The sequence below is a fragment of the Varroa jacobsoni genome, unplaced genomic scaffold (assembly GCF_002532875.2).
Source record: "Varroa jacobsoni isolate VJ856 unplaced genomic scaffold, vjacob_1.0 scaffold_665, whole genome shotgun sequence".
Taxonomy (NCBI): Eukaryota; Metazoa; Arthropoda; class Arachnida; order Mesostigmata; family Varroidae; genus Varroa; species Varroa jacobsoni.
In genome coordinates this window covers 13,776-34,599 of record NW_019213567.1, presented here as the reverse complement: position 1 = coordinate 34,599, position 20,824 = coordinate 13,776, and the positions used below count along the sequence as shown (strand labels likewise).

At 40.5% G+C, this 20,824-nt stretch overlaps 2 protein-coding genes and 2 long non-coding RNA genes across 14 annotated transcripts in view; 2 read left to right on the top strand and 2 right to left on the bottom strand.

Annotated features, from left to right (window-relative positions):
* Positions 1–7,618, bottom strand: part of LOC111262473 (uncharacterized) — a 12,355-nt gene extending 4,737 nt beyond the window's left edge. Inside the window, exons 1-3 of one of the 6 annotated variants that reach the window (XR_002681625.2) lie at positions 1,440–1,454; positions 1,185–1,305; positions 118–499 (exon numbers count right to left, since the gene is read on the bottom strand). This is a non-coding gene — a long non-coding RNA (uncharacterized LOC111262473). Of the gene's footprint in view, positions 1–117; positions 500–1,184; positions 1,306–1,439; positions 1,455–6,767; positions 6,783–7,440; positions 7,456–7,603 lie in introns of those variants that run through there. The other 5 variants (XR_002681623.2, XR_015311923.1, XR_002681626.1 and 2 more) reach the window with 5 other exon arrangements.
* Positions 495–2,571, top strand: LOC111262474 (uncharacterized). The gene is made up of 3 exons (XR_002681628.2): positions 495–611; positions 880–1,054; positions 1,747–2,571. It is a non-coding gene; the product is annotated as an uncharacterized LOC111262474 (long non-coding RNA).
* Positions 7,619–8,334: 716 nt separating the features above from the next.
* LOC111262471 (uncharacterized) lies at positions 8,335–15,715 on the bottom strand. The gene is made up of 8 exons (XM_022836770.2): positions 15,337–15,715; positions 14,179–14,288; positions 13,380–13,662; positions 12,366–12,567; positions 11,665–11,848; positions 10,068–10,770; positions 9,575–9,661; positions 8,335–9,061 (listed from the first exon to the last, which is right to left on the bottom strand). Exons 1-8 carry the CDS (start codon positions 15,400–15,402, stop codon positions 9,032–9,034), a joined length of 1,665 nt encoding a protein of 554 aa, XP_022692505.1. The 5' UTR covers positions 15,403–15,715; the 3' UTR covers positions 8,335–9,031.
* Positions 15,716–16,047: 332 nt separating this feature from the next.
* The window catches only part of LOC111262470 (uncharacterized), a 9,331-nt gene continuing 4,554 nt past the window's right edge, over positions 16,048–20,824 (top strand). For 2 of the 6 annotated variants that reach the window (XM_086969139.1, XM_086969138.1), the window contains exons 1-2: positions 18,935–19,022; positions 19,583–20,370. In XM_086969139.1, coding sequence (XP_086825265.1) covers positions 20,250–20,370 — 121 coding nt within the window. In that variant the 5' untranslated portion in view covers positions 18,935–19,022; positions 19,583–20,249. Of the gene's footprint in view, positions 16,135–16,217; positions 16,585–18,629; positions 19,023–19,582; positions 20,371–20,824 lie in introns of those variants that run through there. The other 4 variants (XM_022836767.2, XR_015311922.1, XM_022836765.2 and 1 more) reach the window with 4 other exon arrangements.

Sequence of the window (20,824 nt, the reverse complement as noted above, 5' to 3'; positions counted from 1 at the left end):
AATATATTTTTTTTTTTTTATGTGGTTGGCGCTAAATAAAAAAAATGTTGCAACTGTTGATCGTCTTGAATGTTCCACAGAGAAACATTTAGATAAATGTAAGTGAAGTCGGCTTACGGTCGTCGTTTAGCTACGACCCATGGAATATATTGGCTCCAAGTCCTTTCCTACTTTCGAAACACCAACGACAAACTCGTCAATGTGTTTCGTTTGAACGAACTCGATTTTTCCATTTTTGACATTTTCGAGTGGTTCCTGAAAATAGGTACTTGTAAATCAACCTTAGCCACTCGATTGGCCTCGAATAATCCGCAAACGTCTTCCTTTAGCGCTTATAATCAACGGAATACTGCACCGACATCTCGCCACTGGTATCGGCCGTGGCAGTCATTATGTCATGTGACAGCTGAAAACTCAGCTGATTGAATAGCGTGTCGAAACTCTGTTCTCACACTCTGCTTAGTATACCACGAACGAACCTTCCGAGTCTGATTATAAACTGGAAATAAACACAGAAAATATGTCGCAGAGTATTGCAAATGTTGATTATTCATGTTTATCAAAATAATAAATGTTCAGCGGTGTAATAACTAAGATGCTTTTCTGCATCAGTAAGTAAACACTATGGGCTTTCAACGCCCTGTTTTTACATTTTTAAGGTTTAACTTAGAAAATAGATATTTTAAATATCAATCTGTTTTTTTCTTAGATAAAGGCTACTCAAATCTGACAAATACCCATCTAGATTGGAAAAAGGAGTGGAAATTATATATATATATATATATAATCTTAAGAGATACGTAGAGAGATGTATGGTCGATTAGAGAAGTCGAGAACTCTGTGAACGAATCACTAAATTACGTTGAAATTCGTCCACAGTTTCACTGATGGTTGTATCGATCTACCAAAAGTGTCTCTTGGTAATGGAGTGCCGCAAAGCTCGGAAACTACGGTGTGCATTTTATGCAATATATTCCGCGTGAAAACTAAAGATTACGGTCTGTATGATGATTGTAATCCACTGAAGATCCAAGGAGATTTGTTACCTAAGCGTGTACGTCCTAATTAGTTTACATTTTCATTAAAATAGACCCCTATAAGTTGTCGCCAAAAGCTTGTCATTAACGATCTATGGTGAATTCCGCTCTAATCATATTCATTTTAGATTTTAATCGGTAACTTGCCTAATTTGCCAGTCAAATGTCTATAGGGGGGGGGGGATTCTCCGTCGTACAGAAACAAAGTTCCGTTAAACACGCATGACCTCGAGACTAATGTCGGCTAAATGGGTTTCCATGAAGCTACCTGTGGAACTCAAAGAAAATGAATGAAAAAAAAGAAAATTGCATAGTAATGTCACGTAACGTAGCAAGTTTCGTAAGTCATGTAAGGTACTGCAATAATATAAATAGTAATGTAAGAATAGGATTGTCAAGTACCATCCTAGAAAGCCTTCTGGTGGGCCGGTTACTGAGTCAGTTTCCTAGTGACAACCTAACTTTTCCACATTTTAGTTTCAGCGACGATTCCCGCAGCGCTTCCGACCAATGTTGTGCTGGCGTTTGCTATTAAAATTCATTTAAAAAGAAAAAACCATCACATTCGTTCCTGGATTCGTTCTTGATTGCGAACGCAGACCTTACTACCAGTTCCCTATTTATTCTGTTGTAGATCCTGCAAGTTAGCAGTGGTATTACAAATATCGTGCAATAACTTAACGGTATCGTTGTTGTCTTGATATTCCAGGTGTGCGGTTGTGTACGTACGGTCATGTCACGTAAAGCATAAGAATCTTACTCTGTTTCTATTTTTAACCAGAAATATTAAAAAATTGGTACTAATGAACTCGGCGCCGATCTTCTTTGGAGAAGGAAAGTTTTTGTCACAGCTCAATGGTAACGTGGCTGCTTAAAAAGGTTAGAGGGACATGTAAGGTATATATATGCAGAATAGAAAGGGTTGGAGACAACGTTTATGCTTGAAGAGACAGAGAGAGAATAGGGCAGTCATCGGATGTAGCGCCTAGAAGCAGTTTGACGAATAATTTTCAAAAGGCAATCGAGTACCGCACGGGGAAATCAACACGTATTTGGCCCTGTAAAGCATTAAGTCTTGCTACGCTGAGTCTAAGATTGGCAAAGTTCAAAACCGAAGTTTGGGGAAAGGAGAATCCGGGCAGCACGATTCGGTACGGATGGGTCGTATTGCGTTTTCTGTGCGTGAATCATATCAGCCGTCTCGAAGACGGACTGCTTTGAACGGACGCCAACGATGATCGCATTGATAAGTAGAGTGTTTATAAAATCGGTTCTCTCTGGTCGATCACGAAAACCGTGTGCTTCAGCTAAGAACAGCGGACACAGAAATTTCCGACAGGATTAACGCAGTCGTTGGCAAACTCGTACGCTATTTCAGTTCCTGTTTTCAATGCTTCGACATGTAGCTTCTCACTTCTTTTTACCGAAGGAGAATTTCGAACGCATATTGTTAGAAAGATCTCGAATGTAAGAAACAAGTGGGGGCACCTATATCATAGGGCCATTTATAATAATAAAATGATTATCATCAGTGTTTCATTTGACATCGTTTCTCAGGTAACCGATATCAATGCAAACTAAAAGTGAATCAAACTCTTATGTTATTAAACAATATTTATTGTTACTTTCTGGCCATTACTCTGGTCGTTTTTGTATAGTAGACTCACGTAATTACAAATCATCCTGAAATAATAATCATTTATATATATATATATATATAGCGTGAACATCGTGCATCTAATAACAACTAGTCAGGCGCGGTGCTCTATCGTGTCGATGCAGAGCACGAATGATACTATCTTAACAAACGCTGTCACGCGTGACACGTGTGTAGCTCTGGAAAATGAAATTCTGCTCGTTTTTTGATGAAATCGGCTAGCTAGATCATCTAATCACTAGTGGGGTTTCGGATGACCCGTCGCTGGGTGCCAGCAGTAAAGCTAACCGACGACGGTTAATGCATTGACAAAAGAATACGAAGCAATGCCCATATCAAGATCTATGATTGTCTGTACTTTGGAACAAAGGCTGTGCGCCAATCGCAACGGATCCAGCGTGAATTCCGCACAAAGCAAGTAACACCAGAACGAGCCCTGGCAACGGCAATATCAGCGTCGTTCATACGCATGGATTCAACGACAACGAAACGATCCGCCAGCGACGCGGAACAGTCTCCTTTGTATAAGTACTTGCTACGCTTGTGGCAATGGGGAACATTGTTTGTCGCTGTACGTTAAACCAAAGATGATAAATGCTATTCAGAGGAGAGCCTATCAATGTAGAATACATAACAACTGGCATACGGAAACAACGACAAGATCCATCAACAATGACTGAATGTATTGGAACGATGGGTTATATGCTTGCCTTCTTCTTACCCCCCCCCCATACGTTCCGTCTTAATGCCATGTTACTAGATTTGTTTTACTCTCTGATGAACTTCCTTGGCATGCCTCTTGCCGTCTTGATGCCTCTATTCTTTGGAGCTATAAATAAGTACTTTCGGGCCCTTCGTCTCTTTCTTGTCCATAATATACCGTAAAGCGTTATACCAGCTATTATACCACCTTTACGCCCCATAAACATATGTATATATGTGGGGCGTAAAAAGCCCCATATATATATATATACTCACTTGACACCGAAGCGGAAATTTGCCTAAATTATCGCCTTACTGCGCCATCTTTGCAAAACGTAGATGTCATGGTTTCGCAGGGTACTTATGCCAGACGTTTCTAAAACGTCGCAAAAACGAATGTCATAGACAATTTCGTAGTGTCTAGGCGCCATTGTACACGTTAACACGCCAGTAGCTGCGTCAAAAGCCGTCCACTTATTGTTAATAGTTGTTAGCTAAAAAAGGAAAGATACTCAATGGATACAGAACGCTGTGCTGGAATCGTCAAACGTGCCAGAATAGTAGAGACAGTAGACGATTTACCGAACACAAAGATATTTTACTTGAACATAAATTGATAGAGAAAATAGCCAGATCCGTTTGTAATCTATCTTAAACTACAAATTAAAAAAATGGGTCTTTGTAACATCGATATCTTCGTGGTAAGATAAACAGTAGGGTATGACAAATATATTTCATTCACCTATAATCACGTTTTGCTGCAAATGATTAATAGTGCTTGAACTACCGAGCTGCCCAGTATTTAAATGGGACTTGGAAAAATCAGTTTTACCTGTGGATACGGCCAAAATTGGCACAAACGTGGAATGGGTCAACGGCAACAGGGTGTCGTTTTGACTGCAATGAAAACACGTGGTGTAATTAACACAGGGGTGTGAGGCAGCTGATTCAGCACCACAGAATGAGAAAGAATTATGGTAAAACATCCAATTAGCTATATAATCGAAGCAAAAACTTAAAAGGTAATACGACAATGGAATAACCCAGCAAAAAAACGGTGCTACACTTTCGATATCGTAACAGAAACAGAAAAGCAAAATAACCGAGATGAATTTGAAGCCAACACTCAGGTAGTGGATACAAACACGGCAGCATGTGAGATCTAAAGACGCATAGGTCAGGTCTGTGTGAGAGGTGACTGGGTTCGTTCGTAGACAGTTCAAGCAGCAGCAGTCGCTCGACCCTGATGTTTGTTGTCAGTACTTATTAAACAGGTGTATAAATCAATATAGTAAAGTAAAAAAAAGCTTTTATAGTCAATAAACACGTGTATTAATAATGGATATTAACCAATCTGTTTCAAATGTGTTTCACGCATGTTGTTGCCTCAAATTCGCCTAGCTAGGCCGGTATGCCATTCTGCCGCCTTGCGCCATCTTACAAATACATTGTGTCTTACCTTGTCGGATCACTGGGCTGTCCTGTAAGGCGAAAGCGTACCGAGACAATAACTGTCCCCTTCTTAAATTAAAAAATCTATGTAAATTCAATTGACACGTATCGGTCAGGTTGAATAGGCTGGCATCTATTATGCCAATGTTATGTCCTTATAATACCTTCGTCACCTAATGTAGGCTGTCTGGTGTCGATCCTTGTAGAAGAAACCAGCATGAAAATGTTTATATGTGTATATAGTAAGCGCTGGATAGTTAACGCAAAGGCTCAATGTGTGTTATCTCAAACTACTCAAACAAGCATAATGTTGCATTCGAAAAAAGGCTTAAGTATGAGTCCACAGAAACGTCAATCTTGATCACTAGATAATAAGAATGATTTTGACCACAGTTTAAGGACATAATTCTGTCTAATAATTGCTCAACTGACGAAGGAAGGCGTCTTGTAGGCAAGCTTAGCTAAAGAACGATATATCGAGACAAACTGCGTTGCCTCTCATTGTGGAAGTGCTTATGAAAAGGCTAAGTGTACCCTCTTATGTTTCGAGTTTTATGCCCGGTATCATCGCTAGGCATACTTCCATCAAACGGCCGGCTTCCAGCGCGACAGCAAATCTATCACTTACATATCTTGAAGATTAATAGGCAAACGCGTCGCCCACTAACTTGTTGATTCTCAAATTTACGTTAAGAAAAAACTTGCAAATTCATTGCATGAACGTGGTGCCGTCAAATAACGTATGCTATTTAGTACTGTTTAGTAATTCACTATGGCATGTAGCTTCCAGAAAGTGAAAGGGAATATGGTATTATCGCTCGATCGTGGTTAAATAACCAACATTTTCTACAAGTTTCTATGTCACAAGGAATTAACGAGCTAAAGATTATATAGGCACGGCACTCAGGGCGAAATCCGGAACCAGCATCTTGATACCGAGCGATGTACAGCAGGCCTGTCATACGGAAAAGGCCCGTAGCGATTACTCATGCGTTCGCATCCCCTGAAGTGCAGCTGCGTAATGTTCCGATAGTTACAGGGTAGTCTTGATAGACGTGCGAAGGTAAAGTTTCCTACCTCGGACCGACACTATTTTATCATTGATACTATTAGGTCTCTGCGCTCATTAGGAGATCTGTGCTTTGCGTGATTCTTCTATGTTGTCCAACGGGTTAACATTTGGAAAATGCGCAATAGGTTGAAAACGTTAATCTGATTGCATCAAGAATTTCCGAACGCCCTGCATCGAATATAATATGGTGTGTGGGTACTTATACGGCTCCGCATATAATCGGCGCCGGTGTTTTTTTTTATATTAGGTGACCTACTTTTTTTCGGCTAACCTGCCTCGTGCTCTTTAGTGTGCAATATATTTTCAGTGATTGTTCACTTGGAATATACCGCTCAACTTCAAAGTCGATCACTGATTTTTAGGGAAACGTTTTAATGAGTAAAAACTATAACATATATAGTTTCTACTAGGAATTAATGCGATCCTCATAATTTTAATATGATGAACACAATATGTTCCAAGTCCACTCATTGTCATACTCACTCCCTTCCTTATGTATGTGAACGTGGTAAAGGGACGTAGAAGCTAAGATGAGCTGAGTCTAGTTCTGAAAATGTTACTAATCGAAGCTGTTTCAAATTGCCCCCGGTTAAGTTCGTTTTCATATAGTATTTATTCCATAACGAAGAATTCTTAAGTGAATCAAGTGACCTCACCTTAGCGTATACGGGGTATCTTGCCAATTTTACGATAACATGACGTTTCATACCTCACATTTCCTGTCGTAATTATTAAGCACGCCAAACACTGGCTTGGGTACTAGTTGCTACAAGTGATAGCTATAATTTCACTGAAAATGGCTAGATTCAATTCATATTTCGTTCAAAATCCATATAAGATTGGATACCTTCTGCAGAAAAGCATGTATTCTTAGAGCGCCTAAACCGTTCTCCGGCCCCGCAAAGTTTGACTATTTCGCATCGTTCTTGAAATGGACGAAATCACATTCGAGTGTAATCATGGCACGTACGTAGTTCACTAAGTAAGCAGAAAATCCAAAGCAGGTCCAAAGATCTGCAAAAGAAATGCTCGTGCGCACATACACTATCAGCTTTAGACCTTATGATTTGTTTCCTGGTAAGTACCGCGCATTAGAGCCTAGAATCACGCCGTATCACACACACGTTTCTGTATTTCTGCTAACGAATAGTATGGGACATAATTAGTGCCATGGAATGAGTTGGAGCGTCAGCTGAGATCCTTTCGTATAGTACTTAGTCCCTATGGGCCAAAATTTCCCTTACGGGCCCTACTGAATTTTACGTCGGTTACTGCCTTGATCAAGCATTGTTTTAGACAGATGGCTGCTATCGTAGTCGCTGCACGTAATAAATCGTATGTGGTTATCTTGGATTCCAATCTAAACGATTTTAATAGTTTAACGTGCGAACATGTTCCTTTGCACTATTACGGGTATTCTTCTAGATAATGGCTGCTTTAGAGTCGATTGGGCTATGGGGGATTTCACTTACAATGGTTATTTACTTAATAAGGCTAGAAGTTACAGAACTTTTACTAACACTTCAGTAGATTTGAGTTAGTGCCTAATCTCTCAACGGGCTAATGCTGTTTAACGCAAGCGTTAATGGACGCAATCTTAAGTCACGCTATTTCTTGACATTTCTATATTTAACTGCTGGTTCATGTTTCTAAGATGGAAGTAGACGAGAAAGAGTAACGAACCTCGTGACGGCGTCTACGACGCGCAACCCTTCTTTGATGGCCGATGATTTTCACACATCATGGGTGCATGACTTTGCTTTTTTATACAGCACTTGTGTAGGTTTGTGCAACAAGACGAACCACATATCTAGTAATGTGCTTTATCCTGTGACCAAGAGATTCTTTGTCTTTCTAAGCTAATTTTTACGCGCTTCGACCCGACGCACTTGAGAAGCTGTTCCCTGTCACTGCCCGAGTTTTCAGCGGTTCAACGATTATCGCAGTAATGACTAAATGTTCCGTAGCTATCAGAATATCAGTATCTCGCGTAGTTGGTGTGACGCAATATTTGAGGTACAGTATACTGTTATAATTACAACGGACTGACCTGTATTTCATATTACATAAAACGACTGATGGTCTCACTGGCGCCCAGTGAAGGCGTATTCGTCGTACGAAAGTATTCGATGACACTGATTGACCTGTGGTTGGGGTTGCCTAGTTGTCTCTATTTAAAGACGCTATTATTGGGAAAGCAGATGATATGCCATAATGAAACGTCCCGTGCATGGTGTCCTCACAGGCTTCTAAAAATTTTTGGCAGTGTCAACATGAGACGGAATCCATTTACGGCCGGATTCGAACCTACGTCATTATCTGTCTCGAAGTTCGGGTCTCGAACACGTTACCCACTGCACCATCACAAACCCGTTGTCAGTCATCACTTCAGAAGAAAAATTCGTTATACCGGATAGTTTGTTACGAATTTGTTGTGTTCAATGGCTTATTTATTATTAATTTCTCTTAGTTTTTAATTAAGGTGGGTTGTCTCGAATTAGTTGTGATAGGAATTTTGCAATTAATAGTCGCCGTCTCTGACGTCAAAGTGTGAAACTTGAAGTATTACCGAGACAGCTTGTGTAGGGAAATCCTAACTTATCTTTTTATACGATAAGTTAGGAACTGATTTTTCAATTTGTCATATTTTTAACGTATTTTAAACTGTAAACGCCAAGCGCTTCGGTCTATAGTTGATTCTGTGTGAGTTAAATATGCTTGCGATATTGTACACATTCTAAATTATGCTTTGTGCATTTGTTATTACTATTGCTGTTATTATCATGTACTTCATACACACATAAAGGACAAGCGACGTCTTGGATAGAATGCTATTGATAGTCTGCTAGCCCATGACGAGCTTATATAGCTCACTATTGTAATTATTATAACCAATGTCTTGTGCCATCTGTTGCCATCCGTCGATGATTACGCGCGCCCACATACCGCCAATTTATTCCGAAGGTTTTTTGTCACCTCAAATTAGCTAGTACCATTTCCGTATTTGCTAGCATTTGATGACGTGGCTCAACCGTAACGCTTTCTAAGGCGCAGTCCGTTACCAACTCTGCATTAATCAAATACGATACCGTCCTCGAAAGTCAACCAGTGTTACATCCTCGGCTGCCCAAACTCCAGAACCTTTTAACAAAACAGAATCGTGCGTCATTGTCTAGCGGAGACGGGTGAAATATTCCTATACATTCTTTCTGGAAGATCAATGTTCTAATAGGTGGCACATTAGAAGGCCATTCTAATCGTCAACTGGTCACAACGTTACGAGTTTACCGTGTCAGCGAAACGGACCGTTATATGATAAAAACAGGAACTGCACTGCTTTTATCATATAACGGTAGGATCATATAACGGGTTATCGGCGTCCAATAGACAGATGGGCCATGCCTGCATTCATCAATTTTTACCTGAAATATTGCTTTTGTAGTTCAAGACTAAAATTGTAGGAATACTTGTGGACACGATGTTCTTTAATGTATATCTGATCCTGGAGTTCTAGAATCCTAAGTGAGGCTTTTGATCTATAATACAAAATCGTGTTGTAGATAGATATATTACGGCTCCGTCGATAATGTTAAACCCTGAAATCCTAGCTCTTGAGAAATAAGCAATAATTATTGAAACTAAGCTATTCCGTACCTCAAGCTCATCCTCTTTCTCGTCAATATCTTCAAGTAAAAAACTCTGCCTTTGAAACACTTCTGGCGGCGGTACGAAGTTTACAAACTGTAAAAAAATAATTAAAATTATAATTTCAACAGCCTAAGCACCTATAAGAAAAACCGCATACGAGCGGTTTACCTTATGTGACGATCGCCCTCAGGAGTAATCTCCAGTTTATATAAAAATAATTTTATCATTAATTTTGAAGTTTGCAGTAAGGCGCAACATGCTGCCAACGTCCAGCTGGACAGTTTTATAGAACCTTATCTCCGTAGGAGATAGTGAACCTGTACCGAATTCAATAAAATTCAAAGGGAATGAATTAAGTGCTGTAAGTATGTGACGAATAAACCAAATCTCTGACTGAAATATAGCTAATTTAACTAACATATGTACTACATAACAAAAATTACAAAATTAAAAACAACATTGTATGACAAGGAATAGTGTATCTACAACATGTGCTTACCAATAAACAAGTGCGCCTTTGTCTGTGCCCAGAAACTACGAGTTTTCTATCATCAACATAAATTCTATAACACGTATCGAAGCCAGGAAGATGTCTGGTTCTTCGTTCGACGTGCTCTGGCCAGATTAAATCATAGATGAAATTGCCTGTGGGACGGTTCCACAACTTAACATAGCCATCCGCTGATGAGCTGACGACCGAATGTGAATTGAATTTAACATCCCGGATGCTCTCTAAGTGCCCTTTAAAGTCGTGCACTACTTTACCGTCCCGGGGATTCCACAGGCAAAAACGGCGATCAGAAACTAATAGTATAAGGTTTCCGTGTACAGAGAAGGTTGGAACACCAGGTCGCGCTGGGTCTTCAAGTCTAATCCATGAAGGGAGCTGAAGTTCGTGAGACTGCTGGAGTGTTTCGGAGTCCCAAAGGCAACATTTCAGGTCTGTACTTATCGTCAATATATAGCCGTTAAAAACTATCAGCCCCGCCACAGGCCCTCGGTGAGCATTGATTGTCCTTGCGGGACGCTGGGGCTGATTGGGATAACTGATCGTAACTGTGCCTTGCGAATCACCAGTGGCAATAATTTGGTCATTAGCTGCCAGAAGCTTCACCATTGTACCGCGATTCTCTGTATAGACGTACTGCCTTGTTACGACATCCCATACGTATATTGTTCCATCCGTTGATGACACCACAAGTCTGCAAGGTGTACAGTAAAACAAGCAGGATTTATATTGCAGATAAGTCGTTAGTGTGTATGTGTGCTCGAAAGTCTGCCGGTTTCCGTTAAACCTCGAAGCGTAGGCTATGGAAGTCAACATGGGCATTCCTATAGCTCTATTTAGACCCGAAATACGTGCATAGAACCGAGTAATTTTTGAGTTATGCAATGTGCCCAAACCGTGTGCCACCTTATTAAATATATAAGAAGATACCACTGGCTGGTAGCTAATATGGTAAAACCATTTGTTAAACAAGGCTTCGCGATTACGCAAACCAACCGGGCGAATGGTAATGGATAGCACCTCGATTACACTATTAGGGCGCTGTGAATCTTACCGCATATTTAGAACAGATAAAAGAAATTAGTTTGAACGGGTTTCCTCTATTTTCAGCTATAACGATCGATGAAAACCTGGAAGAGGAGGTCTACGAAACATTGTTAGAATATACCTACTGGCGATCCCGCCAGCGGGAAAATTTTTTTCATCAGTAATACTGCTGTTCGATTGTGATTTTCAGATTGGCCATACTCTTCTTAGAGATGATATTAAAAAGCATATTGCTCTTCTTACGCAGAATGTCTCAGATATTCCTCTCATTCTGAACCATCGTACCGAAATACTTTGTTTCTTCAGCGTTCCGATGGGTGGTAAAATTGATTCTTCACGACTCTTTGGCATAGTCAATATGTGTAAGACGACTGGTTCTGAAATCAGGCTCTAGGAATCTACAGTCTGAAATATCTCGTGTTAACAGACCGACTGAGCGATTTACTAAAGAAGAAGAGCCTTGTGAATGACATACGTAAAAACAGGTACTCCTCTACAAACATTGGTACAGATCAACAAAGGTCTCTAAGTTAGCTCTTACCGGTTACGTAGCAATTCCAATCCTTGGCTCGTCGCGAAATCTTCAGTTAGCGTATCAATCAATTGTCCGTCGTTGCTGTTCAATATGAAAACGTTCCCGTTGCTACCGGCTGTGACGGCCACGTTTCCCTCAATTTTCAGAGTCAAAAGTGGGCAGGGACTTCGAAACGTGTTTACGAGATCGCCTGTGAATCCAAAAGGAAAACTAGAAATATCGATCCATGATTCTGATTGGGGTGCCAGTTCGTTAGACCAATTTGTCACTTGTTACGCTAGGTGCGTAAGACTGAAACACATTGGTTGGCATTTATGAAGCCGTGAATTTTATGGCATTTATGAAAACATACCAAATGAGGCTTAATGATATGCAAGATACTTTTCGGTATTGTTTAACAGGTTTCGTAATCGTCCCGAAGTGAAAGGACTCAGAAGATGCATTGGTGCAGATACCTTGACAATCTCGACTACATAATACATACTAGATCATTGTTACAAGGGCTAAAAAGCTACAAAAAAGTTTATTAGTTGTCATAGTACGTTTAGCTTTCTGTTCGAACAAGCAGCTCCGGTTGCGAGCAAAACAAGGTACGCCATTTTACCGCCTATACAGTTATAGGCACGTAAGGACAAGCTGGTTTGTTCTTGTGTTAACTGAATTGATTACTGGCTTTTCGTACTATGAACAAAGACGAAAATGCTCACCATTGTCGAAATCAAAAAATTGAACTGTATGATCCTCGCCAACTGTTATAAGGCGATTACCAGCACGTTCCATAAAAATTACGACTGCGTTGTCGTGACATGGCACCTCCCACATAGAAGCTGGCCTGCTTTTTGCCCAGGTTCGGACGGGAATCATATGGTGTACGAGGTAAGCTTCTTTCCACGCTAGCGGACGATTCGACTACGAGAGGCATTCAAGGAAGCGGCAAATATATCACTAATTAGGCACTAATTAACTAATTAGGGCAGTAAATGCGGATTGTGTTCTCACAAAGGCCTGCTTATGTGCTGCACCTAACCGAACGGGCTAATGAATTGTATATAGAAGGGGGCAGCTAGAATGGGCTGAAATAAGAATGAGGTCTATATATATATATATATATATATATATATATATATATATATAAGCAAATTAACAAAAAAACTCCGCGTAAAATCTTGAAGGAACTAAATCAATGATATTCACCAATAGGTTATAGCGTAAACTAAGTTCATTCAATGAATGAGTTGAATATTTTGTCTGAGAGATCCATGAAATCCAGGTGGCGTTTCTTGTGGAAACTATTAAAGTGAAAGCCGTTTGAGCATTTGTCAAGTAATTGCAATTTTTGGCTTGTATTTCAGTGCCATCTTATTATACAGACCAAGCCCTAACCTTACAAAGAAGCATCTGTAACTAGCCCTTGACAGGCGCTCACAGGACCATTCATTGGGAAACGTGACGCTGATCAAACACATTAACCATTGTCCTGGCTCTGTGTGTGTTGAACTCGCACTTTTCCCTTGATTTTTCCCATCCTGCATATATAAGAATTCAGCATTGGAAGCCTACTTGATTGATACATACTTATCCACACGTATCATTATCTAGATGCCTTCCCCAGATCGCTGCGAGGACCGATTCTACCGTCTAGTAGATTTATCCGTGATAATACTCAATAGAATATCTTGTACTACTGTGAAGCATCGAGAAGCTTGACGTTCGTCACTTACAGCAATATCCGGAGGCAGCTGTTGAATGCCGATTTCATGGCATTTCTCCTGCCAAACCGAGTTGCTCGATGCTATAAATTGCCATTCACGCGAAACACTTCCCACCCGTAAGAGCTGATCAGGAGTTAGGCTGTTGAGTACTGCGAGTGAGGCAGGTTCTGGCAGAGTTGTGACTATATCCTTGCGTAACTCGGGCATAATTTCTTGCACTATGCGTTCTAGATGATCTTCAGATAGCGTCATTATTAAGTTGGTCAGCGCAATCCTATGCTGGTCAGGGGTCCTGTCGTGTGCGGGAACAAGATCGTTTCCTAAGCGTACAGCCGTTAGTTTCATATTATGGAACAATGTACCTAGCGATTGCATGCAGGAACGTTGCTTAGTAAATAAACAATATTGGGAAAGGTAGGCTTACAATAGCAAAAATTTCATCTCTAGACCCACACTTTTCCCATCTTTACCTAAGACTGCCATTGCCTCATCTTGTACTTAGTAGTCTTAAAATATTAGAAACTTCTTTTGCACTGAATTTAGACTAGTTAGGCCTAGAGCGATCAGCTGGCCAGTTTCGATGCGGACGATAATGCGAACAGATTCTCTTGTTGTCTTCGTGGGAACTCGTTTCAACGTGTGCTTAACTTGTTATCGTCTGAGTTCCTTTGTAACAGGCGCATAATTCAGTTCTTATGAATTACGTAATGTTGTCTTCTTACAATGAACGTGCAAAACAAAAACACAGCTTCACTACAGTAAATAAGTTCGAAGTCCGGTTTGCACCGTAATCTGTACGTAAACTCACAATGCTTCTAGCTGCGCTAACCATCGGGCTACATCGTTCCGAATAGGGCCATTACGCAGTGAGCGAATAAGACTCACAATTCCACCGGCTCCACGGCTTTGTGTTTTTCTCTGAAGGGCAATACAGAATAAAAGGCATACGGACGTTAAGAAATACGCTGACTGCAGGGGCAGCAGTTAGCATGGGGAACTTACCCTAAAAACCTTTAAAACACTGACTTTGCGCATTTCACCAATCAAAGCTTCCGAAGAGCGGAGTTCTAAGAACACCTCTTTTTTATTAACCTCGTAGCTCTTGCCTCTTTTACCTCACAAAGAGTGAAAATAATAGCTTGACTTAATAACATCCTTCGATTGTTAAAAACAGCTGATGAAAACAGCCTATATTGGCGATCTCGTGCTCCGTGTAAACTAAACTTCCTACACAATATTGTAATGAATAGAATTATAGTATATTTCTATTAAATTATAGTATATTTCGATGTACGTATTTTGCTTCTCTGACCGCCGCTTAGTATAACACGTTTGATGTACTACCGCCAACCGAAGCTTAATAAATTTCCGTTTTTAGAGCTTGCGATCGCATTGTATATATTCATATTGTAGGACTTCATCATATTTCAATAATTTCCTATGTATTTTAAGAAGGCATTTATCGTGCTAAATACCCGTCAAAATAAATTTATTGATCAGTGTCGGTCTTTTTAGAAAGAAATTGCACCCAAATCGTTCATCTCTGGCGAACGTGGACCAACCGGCTGCTGAGTAGTTTCCACGGATCAATACAAACTTAACATGGCACTCGATCCATTTAATTCTTATCTCTAAGACGTGAATGCTATCATTTTACTGTGGCCATTCTCTTTTTACAGTTCGACAGAGATTCTCAATTGAATTACAAATTTCGGACAACACCAACGAATTTTTTTTCGAGCTATTGACTTAAAAGATGCCCTCACCTTTTATCGAAGCTAATTGTTACCTCTGTCTCCTACGATAGGCGTTGGAACGGCCATTTTAGCCTTTTATTTAATAACTTTCTTAGCAGAATTCTGCAACAATTAAAAACGTGCCTCCAACGTTCCGTGCGCAAAGTTTCGTTCGTTTAGAACAGTTAAACTATCTGCAACATTTACTTTTGCTACAAATTATTCCGAACCTCATTATTGTATTTACGACGTTTGTCACCACATCGACGACTTGCTATCTTCGGTCTCGAAGACATGTCTCTTTAGACTCTAGCGACCCGTGCATGTATAGGCGAAATGAAATCACTTCCGGGAACCCCTTTTTTTTTTATCCCAGCTGCCAATTTCAAACTGAAAGGGTCTTCGTTTTCACGGGTCAATTGCCAACACCTGTCTGCAGCACATCGAGAGCCTGTTTTAAGTTACTTGTCCAGCTTCCTGCCCGGTCCGCCAGCTTCGTTCCGCTAGAAGCTGTGGCGTGCAGACTGAAAGTGATACGCTACACACTCGTCTTCACTCTGTTCCCTCATGTGAGTATATAAGCTACTGAGCACGGGAACTCAACTCTGAATGACGGCAGCAAGAGGTTGCCAACGTTGATGGTCAGACATATTGGCATTACTTGCTATTTTTAAATAAGTCGTATGTATATATTGTTCTTTATTTAGTCACGCCAAGCGAATAATATGATGAACGCAGCATGAATAGAGCCGTGATTTTGCATTTTTTTTTGTCGTTCGTCAAAAACCCTGTGTAGTCGATGACGCTGATTGACGACGCTTAAATTAGTGACCCCCTTAGCCTTAGACAAATCTAGAAAATTTGTAGTGTGCGAGAAAGCCCCGCAATCCTTTTCGACTACGCGCAGAACACATCCAAGTTTGTGTCTGCCGGCGTTGGCATTGATTCCTCTGAAAGAACCATCTTTGGTGAAACTCTTTATCTAAATGCTACATACATATGAGATACTAATACCTGTATTTTTAAATGTATGTTTTTGTTTCGCCTTGGATCTCCATAAGTTATTCGTGCCTTACATACAAGAATCTAACTAAACTTGTAAATGCTTTAGGTGGCCAGGTTTGAAACAGGCGTCTCCATCATGCTGCAGTGGTAATACGTTGGCGACACGTGGTCGCTTAGGATCGAAACCGGTCGTAGACACTTCCTGTTTGGTGCCACAAGGTACCAGCCGTGTGAAGCAGTGCTTAACGTCAATTACGGACTAAAAATACAGCTTTATTTCGGTTAGGAACTGGATATAAATACGCTCAGTTTCGTGCATGGAGGAACCAACCGTGAGAAGCAATGCTTAATTAAGATAGTATCGGAGGCAGAACGTTTAAACTAATCTGGTTTAACGATTTGGATGGGGACACTTACGGCTAAGATGTAATGTGCATGCATGGACGAAACTATAACTTGAAGTTAGGATAAGGGTAAGTTAATATCGCACTGTATAAACTACAATGATGAAATGTAAAGAAGCAAAATTTCATGCGTCAAAAAGGAATCGCACAAAATTTGCAAGCGTCGTCGCATTTGCAGGCCCTGTAAACTATTATCTCGAATAGTTCTTAAAAAGCAAGTTAAAAATAGGCTACATATGTGCGAGAGCGGCTTAATTGTAACAGATTATTCTAGTATAGATTTATACTAATTACGCGTTTTTTTGTTAATTACTTTAGACTAGATGCTTTTTGTGTTTAGGTTGTAGTTTTTCTGTGTGCTATAGACTGCGAAGACCTAATGTACAGCTTGAGGATCGCGTCGGTAAATCGAGGGAAATCGATGCCTTGTGTTTCTGACAAATAAAAAAGTTTACTTTAAAGACTTTTTCTGTTGTGTACCACTGAAGATCTGTCTGTAGCTTTGCTTGTGCTACTCGAACCGACCACAAAGAGTGATCGGATTCTGTTGATTTTCGGCACCGTTTCACGTTGGTTAGATACGATTTGGTTTTCCCTGGGAGAGAGAGTTCCTAGCTTTGAGAGTACGTAGCAGTCAATTTAGACAAATCTACAGATTTTTAGCGATTCTGGAGCTTGCTAATTTTGAAAATCCTCTGGACATTACTGCTATTAGAAAATCTGGGGCTAAAGTATCGCGGCAAACACCTGAAGGCGAAGCATCGGTGCCCGAAGACGGGATTTACATATAACTCTCTATTGAGAAAAACCTCATCAGCGACAACTTCTTCCATAATAAAATTAAAAAATACGAAGCAAGCTGGTAGTTTTCCCAGAACTGATAAAACTCTTTACGGTGTATGAGAAAGGTGCTGAATTTCTGAAAGTTTCATTTTCAAACATACCATGATTCGAAAAGGAACTGCGAAAAATCCGTTACCCAAGAAAAAATTGTTGACGAAACGCGGATGATCCAATGTTTGTGTTTGATTCATCGTAATTTTTCAAGCATGGCAGGATTCCGGAGAAGATTTGTAACGTAGCTGCGCTAACCGTTATGAAGCCTATAAAAGTGCTATCTCATAAACGTAGTCTCGAAGTTTGCAGAACTTGGCGCTCGTACACTGTCGGAACTTTCAGCGACAATACTGTTCCCGATAAAGGCATAGTTTTATTTAAAGCCTTTTTGGTATGACGACAATTATATCCTTCGTACGCTTTATGTTTAGACGCTTGTTTTCGTGTCCTACCGATACTCGGTTGATTGCTATAGGAGCTTCTTACACGTTAATTTATGTTTAGAGTTTTACGTTCTGTGCGCTGTTAAGCATTACTCAGGATAGACTACTTTTTCTAGCACGAACATCTGCGCTTCTTCGGACGGAGGTGTTACTTTTTTAGTAGATCTGCCTATTTTCGGGAACGGTTGAATGGATTCTTTAACGAGATACTTGAGTTTTACTAAAGTGCTCCGAAACTAGGCTTCGGCTAGTTGTGACGCTAAAGAAAAGGGACTTGCTGAGTGAAGGCTGAGGGTGGTAGCCATCGTATGAAACTGTGCTTTGGAACGGAATAGACGCTACGTGACTGTTAGGTAGAAATTTTCGGGCTAATAATTAAGAGCTAATGGGAGACGGAAAAATCAGTCGCAGAGTTAGCAACGTCGGTCGGAAGTAGATTGTCCTCTAGCACTGGAAAATAGCTATTTGTCTGAACCGTGTTGAATACAGAACGAAGCAAAAACATATTTCTGGAAACGTTTATTGGTATCAGTATATGCTGATGCCAAATTCTCGTCAGCAAATTTAGGGCGCCCGTGAGTAGGAACTTTGGCGACTTCGAAATTGATTTCACTCTAAATAGAAATGTTTCGACTTTGCAAAAACAAATTTTATACAGCGTTCATTTACGTTGTTCAAGGTTCTTTGTTAGTTTCAGCCGACGCTTGGTCGCAACTAAGCCATTGTGCTAAACTTTTGGTCATGACATACTGCTAACCAACCATGAACGCTGGTGTTTAACCGTTGCACTCGATAACTCTTTCCCGGCTGTATAATATTATTAATAATAAAATTAATAGCCGGAGACTTAGTACAATGTATATCGATCACGTTTTCTATTTGGTGAAATTCTTATAGTCTAACTTTCTGACCGTTATCTACACCGTAGGCAAGATTTTCCTAAGATCGTCGAATTCGATTTGTTAAAAAATGATCGGTATACTTAGAAATTATAAGAGATCTCATTATACATTCACGGTTTTAAAATCTGCTAATTTACTTAGTAAAAAAACGAAGAGAGTTGATTCCAAAATTCGTTAGCTGAAACACTCCATGAAACTGTTACACGACAGAGGTTTCTGAAACAGGTAGTCTGACGAATTAAGTATGCCAAAAATAGGCAAATTACGCGCGGACCGAATGAAAAAGAAACGTGATAACGTTGGGTGCTCTAGACATCGCTTTAAGGTTTGTTACTTACTGTTTCACTTACTATCATACAACGAGTGTATCTCGATATAGGATATAGTCATGACCATGTGTGACACGAAAAGATCGTGTAACAAAACAGCTACGAGCTGCGGAAATGCCTCTGTTTGATTTGACCTTAATGAGTAAAATAAGTTCTCAAGTAAAATACGAGTCAAAACGAGTAAAATAAAAAAAAAAAAAAGAAACGATTCCACCAGGGAGTAATCAATTTTCCGTGGGGCCCATGTTTGTAGCCGTTTTAGGTCGTACAGAAAATCCAAAACTGGTTTCCGTATGACGTCGCAGAATAATTTTAGTGGCCACTTTGAACTCTATTTCTAGTGCTGTACCTATACGTCCGTAAGCCAATACACTTTAAAAAAACATTGAGAAACTGGAAAATTTTTTCGCTCACTTTCATTAAGCAGTGAACCAAGGTTTTTTGTGCTAAGTTCTAGATCAGATTCCCGGAAATGTTTAGTTACATCTGTTTCATTTAGTTTCTTCTTAAATTCAAAAGCTGCCAAAACAGCTTGAAGTATTTGTTTTGTATGCAGCGATAACGAACTGAGATGACTGCTCAAAGAGGTTCCGCAAGGTTTAAGATGGACATGCAGGGTATATACCACAGTCGGGCATCGATGAGAACTTCAGATGGCAAGCAATTCATCTACGAGCCGAGAAGAGTTATGATCATCGAACTGTTGTGAGGCACCTTTAATATATGGAAATTTATTGATAAGCAGGATCGTTGGTAAGTCCTGGTGGGAGCGTTATGAAAAAGCCCGGGTTTTAGTGGCGGCCCATAACGCCCGGCACCAACTAACACACAGCTACGCAACACGTAGATTTCTACAAGTTACGTAGTTTCTACAAGCGTCTCCACATCGATTGAAAAAACAAGGACTACGATTTGTTGATAGTGATGTCTTAAAAGTCGATAAACACTGAGTAACGTCGAGGAAGATGTCAACAACGATCCGTTATGTTCCACCTGCATCGAATGGAAGGTCCAAAGAACAAAGCGAAGGAGTCAGCCAGGGAGATTTTCGATGACTTTCTTTTGAAAGGGTCTCAAAATATGGCTGGATAAATTTCCAAAGACCAGCCATGATTTGGTGTTTAATTCAACCAAAACGCCGCACTTTGTCTGTCTGTGTAACAGGCGGACACTAGTATCTAATATGCCGTATTTTCCACATACATTTACGCAGAGATCAGGAAATGCTAAAGTGCGTGGGGCTGGAACTCCAACTAGCCAGGACAATGCTACGGCAGCAACTTTTCAAAGGCCTGGAAAACTCTTCAGGAACACTACACGTCACACACCGCAGGCAGTTGTTCCGTAAGTAATGTTGTAGCTCTTTCATTCTCTTAAATAATGAAATCATTAGAAATATGCGCTGAAAATATCTCGTTTCTCAGTTTGGCAGTTACGACACATCTTAGCGTGATAACACACATACACGTACGCACACATGCACGCCCATATGCACACGTGTACACGCACACACACACGTGTACATGCGCACACACACACACACACACACGTGTACACGCGCACACACACACACACACACACACGTGTACACGCGCACACACACACACACACACACACGTGTACACGCGCACACACACATGCTCACACACACATGCTCACGCACCCATGCTCACGCACCCATGCTCACGCACACATGCTCACGCACACATGCTCACGCACACATGCTCACGCACACATGCTCACGCACACATGCTCACGCACACATGCTCACGCATACATGCTCACGCATACATGCTCA